Source organism: Nerophis lumbriciformis, linkage group LG38 (genome assembly GCF_033978685.3).
Source record: "Nerophis lumbriciformis linkage group LG38, RoL_Nlum_v2.1, whole genome shotgun sequence".
Lineage (NCBI taxonomy): Eukaryota > Metazoa > Chordata > Actinopteri > Syngnathiformes > Syngnathidae > Nerophis > Nerophis lumbriciformis.
In genome coordinates this window covers 20033465-20046542 of record NC_084585.2, presented here as the reverse complement: position 1 = coordinate 20046542, position 13078 = coordinate 20033465, and the positions used below count along the sequence as shown (strand labels likewise).

The following is a 13078-nucleotide window of genomic DNA, read 5'->3' as shown; positions in this document are numbered from 1 at the left end:
TGTCATAAAGCATCTTGAAGGTATTAAACAAATACCATATGCATCATTTTGACTGTAGACATTGGCCCAAGTTTGATTTCTCAGATCATTTTTGAAAGCTGTCATACTTTGTTATGTACATATTCTTCGAAATGTCTTTTAGTCATCAATGTTCCTCTTCTTGTAGTTTCCGTCATATATTATGAAAACTGGCATACTGACTGCTATACACAACCTATGGAAATGATATCAGTAGAAAAAACTGCATTTAGTTTAGATAATAATGAGTCATATATTGGCATATGGGATCCATTATTTAAATGTGTTTAACTATTAAATGAACTTTTAATATGACTTATTTTATGTTTGTGGAAAATATTGGACACAATGTGTTGTCAAGCTTATGAGATGTGATGCAAGTGTAAGCCACTGTGACACTATTATTCTTTTTTTTTAAATGTTTTTATTTAATTATAAAACGCTGTATTGATAATGTCAATGAGGGATTTCTAATCACTGCTATGTTGGAATTGTTATTAATATTGATACTGTTGTTGATATTATTCATTTTTGTTTGACTGCTTTGGGATTGTTTTGTGTCATGTTTGTGTGTCCTCTCAATTGCTCTGTTGATTGCTATTATCAATGTTGCTGGGCCGGCTTAGGTTTTGGAATTGGAATTATTGTGTATTATTTTGTTTGATTAATTATTAAAATGAAAATAAAAACTGGCAGATGATCACTGATGTCAGATATTAGCAGATCCCTTGTGGTATTATTATCAAAATCATGAGTAAAAATATTATCAATAAGTGTGGCGCTGTGTCCTGAGATTCTGCTTGGCCTTGTGATTTTAGGATGTAAACTCAGCATACACATTGTGTCAATAAAGTCATCCATGGTCTTTTGTTTGTTAGGGTTCAAGAGGTCTATGTTGAAGTCTCTGCATAGGAACGTTTTTTTTTGACTGATGTTTGACTTAGGTGATCTATATATACAACTGATCAGTACGTTTTTTATTTTTTCATGACATATTTCAATGGTTATACATTCTAAGATATTATCAATAGCTAGTGACATATTTTTTTTACCACTTTGTAGTTTAAGTTCTTTATCACTCCCCCTCCGTTCTTGTTGGTTCTGTTTATGTAATTTAGTTTATATCCTTCCAGGTCAAAATCCATTCCTTTTCATGTTTCTGAGATAGCGATACATTTGAAGGGTTTGTTGAAATGTTCCAAAGAAATGCTTCACGTTGTTGTAGTTTTCATACAAATTTCTGCTGTTTAAATTAATAATCAACAGTTTGTTGTCTACTTTAATGTTTCCGTTATATTGTTCGTCTATATAATAAAACAATTATTCCTGGTGTGAAAGAAACAATTTGTTTCTGGATCTATATCCTTATCTAATTCCGGACTATTGCTATCTATGCTTCTGATGATTTTTAGTTCCATACATTCCTGTTCACCAATCATTTGTGTTGCTCTATGAATGCCCATAAGTGTACAAAACCCAAAACCAGTGATGTTGGCACGTTGTGTAAATCGTAAATTAAAACAGAATACAATGATCTGCAAATCCTTTTCAACCTATATTCAATTGAATAGACTGCAAAGACAAGATACTTAACGTTCGAACTGGAAAACTTAATTTTTTGCAAATATTAGCTCATTTGGAATTTGATGCCTGCAACATGTTTCAAAAAAGCTGGCTCAAGGGGCAAAAAAGACTGAGAAAGTTGAGGAATGCTCATCAAAAACTTATTTGGAACATTCCACAGGTGAACAGACTAATTGGGAACAGGTGGGTGCCATGATTGGGTATAAAACCAGCTTCCATGAAATGCACAGTCATTCACAAATAAGAATGGGGCGAGGGTCACCACTTTCTGAGCAAATTGTTTAAGAACATTTCTCAGTCAGCTATTGCAAGGAATTTAAAGATTTCACCATCTACGGTCCGTCATATCATCAAAAGGTTCAAAGAATCTGGAGAAATCACGGCACGTAAGCAGCAACGCTGAAAACCAACATTGAATGGCCGTGACCTTCGATCCCTGCGGTACTGCATCAAAAACCGACATAAGTGTGTAAAGGATATCACCACATGGGCTCAGGAACACTTAAAAAAAACACTGTTAGTAACTACAGTTGATCGCTACTTCTGTAGATAGATAGATAGTACTTTAAGTGCAAGTTAAAAGTCTACTATGCAAAGCAAAAGTCATTTATCAACAACACCCAGTTGCTGCCATTAAATTCTAAGTTAATGATCATTTGCAAAAATAAGTTTCTCAGTTCGAACACTAAATATCTTGTTTTTGCAGTCTATTCAATTGAATATACCGTATTTTCCGCACTATAAGGCGCACCTTCAATGAATGGCCTATTTTAAAACTTAGTTCATATATAAGGCGCACCGCATTATAAGGCGCATAGAATAGACGCTACAGTAGAGGCTGGGGTTGCGAGACCTGTTGTGGCTCAATATTGGTCCATATATAAGGCGCACCGGGTTATAAGGCGCACTGTCAGCTTTTGAGAAAATTGGAGGTTTTTAGGTGCGCCTTATAGTGCGGAAAATACGGTAAGTTGAAAAGGATTTGCAAATCATTGTATTCTGTTTTTATTTACGAATTACACAACGTGCCAACTTCACTGGTTTTGGGTTTTGTAGATGAATATGCACATGAGTAAAGGTCTTCTTGTTCGGTAATCCCTTGGAGTGTTGTAATTTTGTAGTCGAATGTCAATGTTTGAGTTCTGTCAGACTCTATTATTGTTGTTGTTGTGGTTGCTGGGAGTTGTGATATTTGTCCAGATCCTTGATTTCTTTGACAACGAGGACTCTTGCTTGTGGACCTCGCAGGTGGCGCTTCAAGTTCCCTGAATTTCCCTGTTTCCTCAAGTCGCGTGCTTTCTTGGCGATTTCAACATTGCGTTTAGGGAGGTGCTCATTTATGTACACATTTGTGCCCTTCAGCTTTTTTCCTTGTGTCAGCAATGCCATTTCCTGCTGGCGAGCTTAACGATGGTGACAGGCATAGTGTTGTTGCCTCTTCTATTCAGTAAAATGCACGCATCAATGGTATTAATATCGAAATAAATTCCCTTTGATTGCAGAAAATTGACCACTTGTTGCTCTGTTGAAGCAGCGTCCATGTCATCTGGTTCTCTGTTGTCAACTGCTCTGGCATAGGATCGAGGATTGATGCGTGTCCCTGCAATGATGATGACATTCTGTCGTATAAACTGATCCACTTCCTCTTTGATGTTTTCCAAAACACTGATCTTCCCCAGATTGGTTATAGCTTGTTGCTTGGCACCGTAGAGTCATATAAATTGGTATGTGACACATGCTAACTGTTAGCATGCTAACTATTTGCTAATGTTAGCATGCTGTTAGCATGCTGTTAGCATGCTGTCAGCATGCTAACATTAGCATGCTAACTATTTGAGCTGATTTTGCAACCGTTTACCCCAGAGTCATATAACTTGGTATGTGACACTTATTAACTGTTAGCACATTAACTGTTAGCATACTTCTAAAAACGTTAGCATGCTAATGTTTTTTGCTTGCTGTTTGTTACTTTCTATGTTTACACCAACAAATACTGCAGTTTGGTATTTCTTTTCACCCAGTCATGTGGTAACATTATAATGGTAGCATGCTAACATTAGCAAGCTAACTTTTTCTACTATTTTTACACTTTTATTCTCTAATTCCTCAGCCATACATCTTTAAGTCATATAACTTGGTATATGATAGGCTGACCATATTCTGAATTCCCAAAAAGAGGACACATATATGCGTGCCAAGGCGAGTAGCACGCCAAGGCCGGGACTAGGTGAAAATTTGCCAATGATACTCGAACTTGCTTTATAAATAATATATTTATTTAAATAAAGCATTTTTTTCTCCTCTGTTGACAGCAGTGTTGGCGCTAGGAATTTTCAAAATGGTGTCCCAGGGACCCCACCAAGTCATAAAAATGGGGTCCCACAGTAAATTTTTGGAGTCCCACTTTTTTGTAAGCGTTTTGAAAACAAATGACAAATGTATGCATTATCCTGTTGTATCTCACATTCTATATTGTGTTTTGGAAAAAGGTTGTCATAAACGTTACTTAATTCATTAAAAAAAATTATACAAAAGAAAACAAATGTGTAAGCATATGTAAATGTATTCAGTTATAAACATTCATTCACTTTCTTCTTTCCTTCATGGATCTGAACTTTACCGCTGCTGGTAGTTTTTTCTATGTTTTTATTTAATAAGTTGTAGGTGTATTTATTTCAGTATAAAAGTGTAAACAGTGTTTTGCTTCAGTCATGAAATGATGATATTGGTGTGCCAGGGCATACATACATTTTATATTTAACGCTTCAATCTCTGGAGTCTACATCAACTTCAGATCTATCCCTCATTTCAAAATGTTTTAGTTTTTTTATGTTGTTTTCTGCCCTTTTTTGTCAAACAAAACTATGTTTTTTATGGCAAACACACAAAATATGCAAAATCTTCCACCAAAAATAGTTTTCAAAGTGGAATATTTGATGTGAAGTAATCGGAACCTTTGATAGGTTTGATAGGTTGATAGAGCAATGACCGTTTGAAAGAAAAAAAAAAACAGCTTTGTTTTATTAGTCAGCATTGCAACTGTTTCTAAATTACATTTCACCTGTAAGCTTTTTTATTTCACTTTTGTTATGTTTTTGTTTATTTTAATAGTATTTTTAGAATGTGCCGTGGGCCTTTAAAACATTAGCTGTGGGCCGCAAATGGTAAAAAAAAATCTGCGTCCTTTCTGATTTCAATGCGTTAAAAAGACACAAAAAGTGCGTTAACGCCAACACTGGTTGACAGTATAACAAAATACGGTAAGTCACACTTATATTCTGTAACATTCACAGTTTTGGAAAAAAGTGCAGACGTAGAAATATTCAAAATAACCTCTTGTATATAATCTAAACATAAATAATGCCTCAAAACAAGTTAATTAAATTTAAACAAAAAACAGCAGACGAGCTCTCGCCCTGCACAGCCGTTTTGTGCTTTGTAGTGTCGATATGGGCTTGTAGACCTTTGGCCCCTTTATTTGCCACAGATACATACGTTCCTGCTTTGCACACAGTGCATTCTGCTTTCCATGTGTCACGGCCAGGACGAAAACACGAATACTTTTTCCGCAAATCATCCGTGAAGTTGCATTTACGTTTCGGCATTTCTTCTTCTCATGTCTGTCTCTCCACTCACTAGCTCTCTCGCTCTCTGTCTCTGCCCCTCCCTCACGAATGTTTCTGCGTGCGCACACCTTCACAGTTTGTTTTGTTTAACCCCTTCTTTACCCTAGACGTACACTGAAAATGCACGCAACCCTAACTCAAAATGCCGGACATTTGAGGCATTTAAGAAACCCCGCCCGGACACCCCGGACAGGCCCGCAAAAGAAGACATGGCCGGGGAAAAGAGGACGTATGGTCAGCCTAGTATATGACATATGCTAACTGTTAGCATTTTAATGTTTGCATGCTAGCGTGCTAACTTTTTCAGCTGATTTTACACTTTTTTCTCTAATTCCAAAGCCATACACCTTAGAGTCATATAACTTGGTATGTGACACATACTAATTGTTTACATGCTAATGTTAGCATGCTAACATTCCAACGACCCACGGCCAGAGGCTCAGGGCACAGATAGCAGGCCCATCAAAATTTCTGCGGGAATTTTCGAGTTAAATTTAACCTACTTACATTTTAACAGGATAAACCTTGTTAAATGATATGAAAGCAACTGTTAATTAATCACAACAATTATTATCAAGGCTCAGGTCAGGCTGGTTACAAAATAAATACTAACCAAATATACTGCAAAATAATAGACTCATTAAAATAGATGCAAATACATGTTATATGTAATTAGGCAAATAAAATGAATAATAAATATTTTACTAAATTAATAATAAATAATAATAATGTATATGTTTCTTAAGTAAATTGTCAATACAATTAAAATGCAAATGAAAATAGAGCTTCACCACTTGTCCAGAAACAAAAGTTACATTAACAACAGTAATCAATCCAAGCAAGAGACAATATAGGCATGCTTTTGAAATAATTTGCATAGGAAGATGACAATTTACATTGTGATATTAAAAATATGCTTTTTATGTGTTCAAACATCCATCCATCCATCCATCCATCTTCTTCCGCTTATCCGAGGTCGGGTCGCGGGGGCAGCAGCTTAAGCAGGGAAGCCCAGACTTCTCTCTCCCCAGCCACTTCGTCCAGCTCCTCCCTGGGGATCCCGAGGCGTTCCCAGGCCAGCCGGGAGAGATAGTCTTCCCAGCGTGTCCTGGGTCTTCCCCGTGGCCTCCTACCGGTCGGACGTGCCCGAAACACCTTCCTAGGGAGGCGTTCGGGTGGCATCCTGACCAGATGCCCGAACCACCTCATCTGGCTCCTCTCGATGTGGAGGAGCAGCGGTTTTACTTTGAGCTCCCCCCGAATGACAGAGCTTCTCACCCTATCTCTAAGGGAGAGCCCCGCCACTCGGCGGAGGAAACTCATTTCGGCCGCTTGTATCCGTGATCTTGTCCTTTCGGTCATAACCCAAAGCTCATGACCATAGGTGAGGATGGGAACGTAGATCGACCGGTAAATCGAGAGCTTTGCCTTCCGGCTCAGCTCCTTCGTCACCACAACGAATCGATACAGCGTCCGCATTACTGAAGACGCCGCACCGATCCGCCTGTCGATCTCACGATCCACTCTTCCCCCACTCGTGAACAAGACTCCGAGGTACTTGAACTCCTCCACTTGGGGCAAGATCTCCTCCCCAATGGCACTCCACCCTTTTCCGGGAGAGAACCATGGACTCGGACTTGGAGGTGCTGATTCCCATCCCAGTCGCTTCACACTCGGCTGCGAACCGATCCAGTGAGAGCTGAAGATCTTGGCCGGAGGAAGCCATCAGGACCACATCATCTGCAAATAGCAGAGACCTAATCCTGCAGCCACCAAACCAGATACCCTCAACGCCCTGACTGCGCCTAGAAATTCTGTCCATAAAGGTTATGAACAGAATCGGTGACAAAGGGCAGCCTTGGCGGAGTCCAACCCTCACTGGAAACGTGTTCGACTTACTGCCGGCAATGCGGACCAAGCTCTGACACTGATTATACAGGAAGCGAACTGCCACAATAAGAATGTCCATTACCCCATACTCTCTGAGCACTCCCCACAGGACTTCCCGGGGTACACGGTCGAATGCCTTCTCCAAGTCCACAAAGCACATGTAGACTGGTTGGGCAAACTCCCATGCACCCTCAAGGACCCTGCCGAGAGTATAGAGCTGGTCCACAGTTCCACGACCAGGACGAAAACCACACTGTTCCTCCTGAATCCGAGGTTCGACTATCCGGCGTAGCCTCCTCTCCAGTACACCTGAATAGACCTTACCGGGAAGGCTGAGGAGTGTGATCCCACAATAGTTGGAACACAACCTCCGGTTCCCCTTCTTAAAGAGAGGAACCACCACCCCGGTCTGCCAATCCAGAGGTATTGCCCCCGATGTCCACGCGATGTTGCAGAGCCTTGTCAACCAAGACAGCCCTTCAACATCCAGAGCCTTAAGGAACTCCGGGCGGATCTCATCCACCCCCGGGGCCTTGCCACCGAGGAGCTTTTTAACTACCTCGGCAACCTCATCCCCAGAAATAGGAGAGCCCACCACAGATTCCCCAGGCCCTGCTTCCTCATAGGAAGACGTGCTGGTAGGATTGAGGAGGTCTTCGAAGTATTCCCTCCACCGATCCACAACATCCGCTGTCGAGGTCAGCAGAGCACCATCCCCACCATACACGGTGTTGACACTGCACTGCTTCCCCTTTCTGAGGCGGCGGATTGTGGTCCAGAATTGCTTCGAAGCCGTCCGGAAGTCTTTTTCCATGGCCTCTCCGAACTCCTCCCATGTCCGAGTTTTTGCCTCCGCGACCGCTGAAGCCGCACACCGCTTGGCCTGTCGGTACCTGTCTGCTGCCTCAGGAGTCCCATGAGCCCAAAGAACCCGATAGGACTCCTTCTTCAGCCTGACGGCATCCCTCACCGCCGGCGTCCACCAACGGGTTCTAGGATTACCGCCACGACAGGCACCAACCACCTTGCAGCACATCGGCCGCCTCGACAACAGAGGCACGGAACATCGTCCACTCGGACTCAATGTCCAGCGCCTCCCTCGTGACATTTTCAAAGTTCTTCCGGAGGTGGGAATTGAAACTCTCTCTGACAGGAGACTCTGCCAGGCGTTCCCAGCAAACCCTCACAATGCGTTTGGGCCTGCCAGGTCTGTCCGGCATCCTCCCCCACCATCGCAGCCAACTCACCACCAGGTGGTGATCGGTGGACACTCTCTTCACCCGAGTGTCCAAAACATGAGACCGCAAATCCGATGACACAACTACAAAGTCGATCATGGAACTGCGGCCTAGGGTGTCCTGGTGCCAAGTGCACATATGGACACCCTTATGTTTGAACATGGTGTTTGTTATGGACAATCTGTGACGAGCACAAAAGTCTAATAACAGAACACCACTCGGGTTCAGATCCGGGCGGCCATTCTTCCCAATCACACCTCTCCAGGGTTCACTGTCGCTGCCAACATGAGCGTTGAAGTCCCCCAGTAGAACGAGGGAATCACCCGGGGGAGCACTCTCCAGTACTCCCTCGAGTGAATCCAAAAAGGGTGGGTACTCTGAGCTGCCGTTTGGCACGTAAACGCAAACAACAGTCAGGACCCGTTCCCCCCACCCGAAGGCGGAGGGAAGCTACCCTCTCGTCCACCGGGTTGAACTCCAACGTACAGGCTTTGAGCCGAGGGGCAACAAGAATTGCCACCCCAGCCCGTCGCCTCTCATTGCCGGCAACGCCAGAGTGGAAGAGAGTCCAGCCCCTCTCAAGAGAAGTGGTTCCAGAGCCCTTGCTGTGCGTCGAAGTGAGTCCGACTATATCTAGCCGGAACTTCTCCACCTCACGCACTAGCTCAGGCTCCTTCCCCCCCAGCGAGGTGACGTTCCACGTCCCAAGAGCCAGCTTATGTAGCCGAGGATCGGACCGCCAAGTGCCCCGCCCTCGGCTTCCGCCCAGCTCACACTGCACCCGACCTCTATGGCCCCTGCTATGGGTGGTGAGCCCATTGGAGGGGGGACCCACGTTGCCTCTTCGGGCTGTGCCCGGCCGGGCCCCATGGGGACAGGCCCGGCCACCAGGCGCTCGCCATCGTGCCCCACCTCCGGGCCTGGCTCCAGAGGGGGGCCCCGGTGACCCGCGTCCGGGCGAGGGAAATCTGGGTCCTTTGTTAGTGTTCTTCATAGAGGTCTTCGAGCTGCTCTTTGTCTGATCCCTCACCTAGGACCAGTTTGCCTTGGGAGACCGTACCAGGGGGCATAGAAACCCCCGGACAACATAGCTCCTAGGATCATTGGGACACGCAAACTCCTCTACCACGGTAAGGTGGCAGCTCAGAGAGGAGCTGTGTTCAAACAAAAAGGTTAAAATGTGATTTAAAAAAAAATATTTTCCAACTGTGCTGCAGTTTTAAATGACTTAAAATGGAGATTGTATGCATCTAGAAAGCTAAAAACCAACACCAAAAAAACAACTAGTAATCAATTAAAAAGTCAGCTGATTGTTGATTGAGGATTTTTTGAAGCAGCTTAAGCACAATCGAGTGCACTACTGCCATACTAATAACCTGCATGTTTGTTTTCCAACAGGCAAACCTAAGCTGGGCCGGGAGTTGGGGCGGGGCCAGTATGGAGTTGTGTATTTGTGTGATAGTTGGGGGGGACACTATCCATGTGCCCTGAAGTCTGTGGTGCCGCCGGATGATAAACACTGGAATGACCTGGCTTTGGAGTTTCACTACACAAGGTGAGTCTGAACGTTCGAGGCTTTGAAAACCCACACTATGTTAAACTCCAAACCTAAGTGTGGTGAACCGCCACAAATAAATGTATGTTACCCTATAATATGCCTCTCTTATTAGGAAACAATAACAAGCGGACAGTAAAGGGTTACCACTTTGTCAACACTGACTATGGTCTCAGTGAATGCTCAGTAAATAGGTATTTTTACAAACATTATAATATTACAGCTGGCCACGTGACAATGCTATTGGCGGACCAATCACAGTGGTCTCTGTCCTGGCAGCTGATTGGCTCAGCTACATCGAGACAACTGTTTGTTTTCGCTGAGCTCCATGTATCTTTTGCTTCGCTTTTATGCGGAGAACATTTGTCTTCATTTTAATACCTACCATGTCTTCCAAAAGTTTCTGCGCCCTCGAAGGCTTCTACCACAGAATCTATGCCCAGAGGAAGCTGCTTACAATTGGAGAAAAGGTGGACCTCCTCATTACTATGCTAAAGAAAGGTGACGCCCCCCCAGGAAGAAGAAAACATTTCACGACACCACCACCCCACCTCCACTCTCCTCCGCGATTATAAATAGCATCATTTGTCTATACCATTGTTTTAAGTACACCTCTACGTAGCATCGTATTCTCATTAACATTAAAGAAAACAAAAGGAAATATAGATTACCATATTTTCCGCACTATAAGGCGCACAGGATTATAAGGCGCACCTTCAATGAATGGCCTATTTTAAAACTTTGTTGATATATAAGGCGCACCGCATTATAAAGCGCATAGAATAGACACTACAGTAGAGGCTGGGGTTATGTTATGCATCCATTAGATGGAGCTGCGCTAAAGGGAATGTCAACAAAACAAATAGTGATTGTACTGACATTTCTACTTTCTCTGTTCAACAACCCACTGTTCGAGTTTGTCCTCCAACTGTAGCCATCTCGCTTTGCTCCCTCGGAAACTCTGTTTAGTCTTCTTTATTTGGCGCAGGTCATCATGTTGCTTCCTCCACTTCCGCACCATTGATTCGTTAATGTTGAATTCTCTCGCTGCTGCTCTAATCCCGTGTTTTATTGCGTGACTGATCGCCTTGAGTTTAAACTCTGCGTCATAAACGTGTCTCTTAATAGAAGCCATTTTTGGGTCTTTACATAAAGTTTAGGTCTCGCAACTATGGTAAGCAGCCGCCAACTTCATTTTCCCCCGTAGAAGAAGAAGCACTTCTTCTACAGTAAGCAGCCGCCAACTTCATTTTCCCCTGTAGAAGAAGATGCGCTTCTTCTTCTACGGTAAGCAGCCGCCAACTTCATTTTCCTTCGTAGAAGAAGAAGTTCTTCTTCTACGGTAAGCAGCCGCCGACTTCATTTTCCCCCGTGGAAGAAGAAGCGCTTCTTCTTCTACAGTAAGCAGCCGCCAACTTCATTTTCCCCCGTAGAAGAAGTTCTTCTTCTACGGTAAGCAGCCGCCGACTTCATTTTCCCCCGTGGAAGAAGAAGCGCTTCTTCTTCTACGGTAAGCAGCCGTAGAAAGGGGAAAATGAAGTCGGCGTAGTTACCGTAGTTGCGAGACCAGTTGTGGCTCAATATTGGTCCATATATAATGGGCGCACCGGATTATAAGGCACACTGTCAGCTTTTGAGGAAATTGGAGGTTTTTAGGTGCATCTTATAGTGCGGAAAATGCGGTAATTTACAATGCAGAGTAACTTCATTAACCTTGTTTTTAGTCTGTAACAGTAAAGATTTAAAGTGCATCAATATGCCTGAAATTTGAAAAAAAATTAAAATCCTTTAACATATTAGATTGACCAAAACCAGGGGTCAGGAACCTTTTTAACTGAGAGAGCCATGAAAGCCAAATATTCTAAAAATGTATTTCCGTGAGAGCCATATCATATTTTTTAGCACTGAACACAACTAAATGCGTGCATTTTTAAGTAAGACCAACATTTTTAGAATATAATAGGTCTCTTATTCTTTTTAATAACATTGTTATTCTGAAGCTAGCCAATAATAAATACAATACTTCTTACCATTAATGCCACTTCTTGAACAGGTGCGGTAGAAAACGGATGGGTGGATTAAAATGCATGAAAAGGTTTTATATTTTGAACGTTATTTTTAACACTGTGATTACCAGCGGAATTATTCATTACTTATCGTGTTAGGCAATGTCAGCTAAGATTTACCTGAGAGCCAGATGCAGTCATCAAAAGAGCCACATCTGGCTCGAGAGCCATAGGTTCCCTACCCCTGACCTAAACCATTTGATACTGAAAAATGAATTTAAATAAACTCAATAGATAACTAGATGAGGCAATTCCTGAAGGAATTACGTGTGAATGCTCCATTGCTGAAGTTGAACTGAAATGCTGACAGAATGTAGTATGTATGAATGAATGAATACCCGTAGTTTGAGTGTTGAAATGGTATGAATGTTGAAGAGTTTGAATTTCCAGGAAAAACGGAATTTGGTTTGGAACTTGGGAAAGGGCTAGTTGGATGAGTGGAATGTGTCGATGTTGGAATGGTTTCAATAGGCTGAAAAATGTGCGAATTGTGGAAGTTTAAAAAAAAATTGACAATTAATTGAGAATGGGGAAAACTAAACTTAACTGGGAATCCATGGAAATCCGGATTTTTTTTTTTTTAAACTGTTGAAGGAGAGCACACAATTGTGAACAGGCTGAATAGTTTGGAACGGTTGAATCGGATGAAAAATGTGGAAATTGTGTAACTTTGAAAAATGTCCCATTCATTTCAATGGGAATTTCATGGACATTTTGGGAAAAGCGGGAATTTTTGGAAAATGTTGAAAGACTTTAATGTTCTGAATGAGGTGAAATGGTTGGTGCTGGAATTTTTCAAATCGGTCAAGAAATGTTGAAGTAGTAACATTTTTAATTGAGAAATGGTATTAAGGAATTCCAGGAAAACCTGGAAATGTTCCAGTTAAAAAAACAACTTTGTTTTTTGTCCTCATTAAGAAGAATGTTTGGACGGTGGAACGGTTAAAGTGAGTTGAAAAATGTAGGCGGCGTAGTCTCTAGAAAAAAGGGTCAAAAACGGGAATTCTGGGAATTCCTGGAATTTTTTTGAACTTGGAATAATAATAGTTTGAATGTCCAGGATGGTGGATCGGTTGTAAAATGTGGAAATGGCGGAAGTTT

At 42.4% G+C, this 13078-nt stretch overlaps 1 protein-coding gene across 1 annotated transcript in view; it reads left to right on the top strand.

Moving 5' to 3' along the window:
- Nucleotides 1-13078, top strand: part of dstyk (dual serine/threonine and tyrosine protein kinase) — an 84355-nt gene that overhangs the window by 56888 nt on the left and 14389 nt on the right. The window contains exon 9 of the mRNA XM_061932250.2: nucleotides 9755-9911. Coding sequence (XP_061788234.2) covers nucleotides 9755-9911 — 157 coding nt within the window. The remainder of the gene's footprint in view (nucleotides 1-9754; nucleotides 9912-13078) is intronic.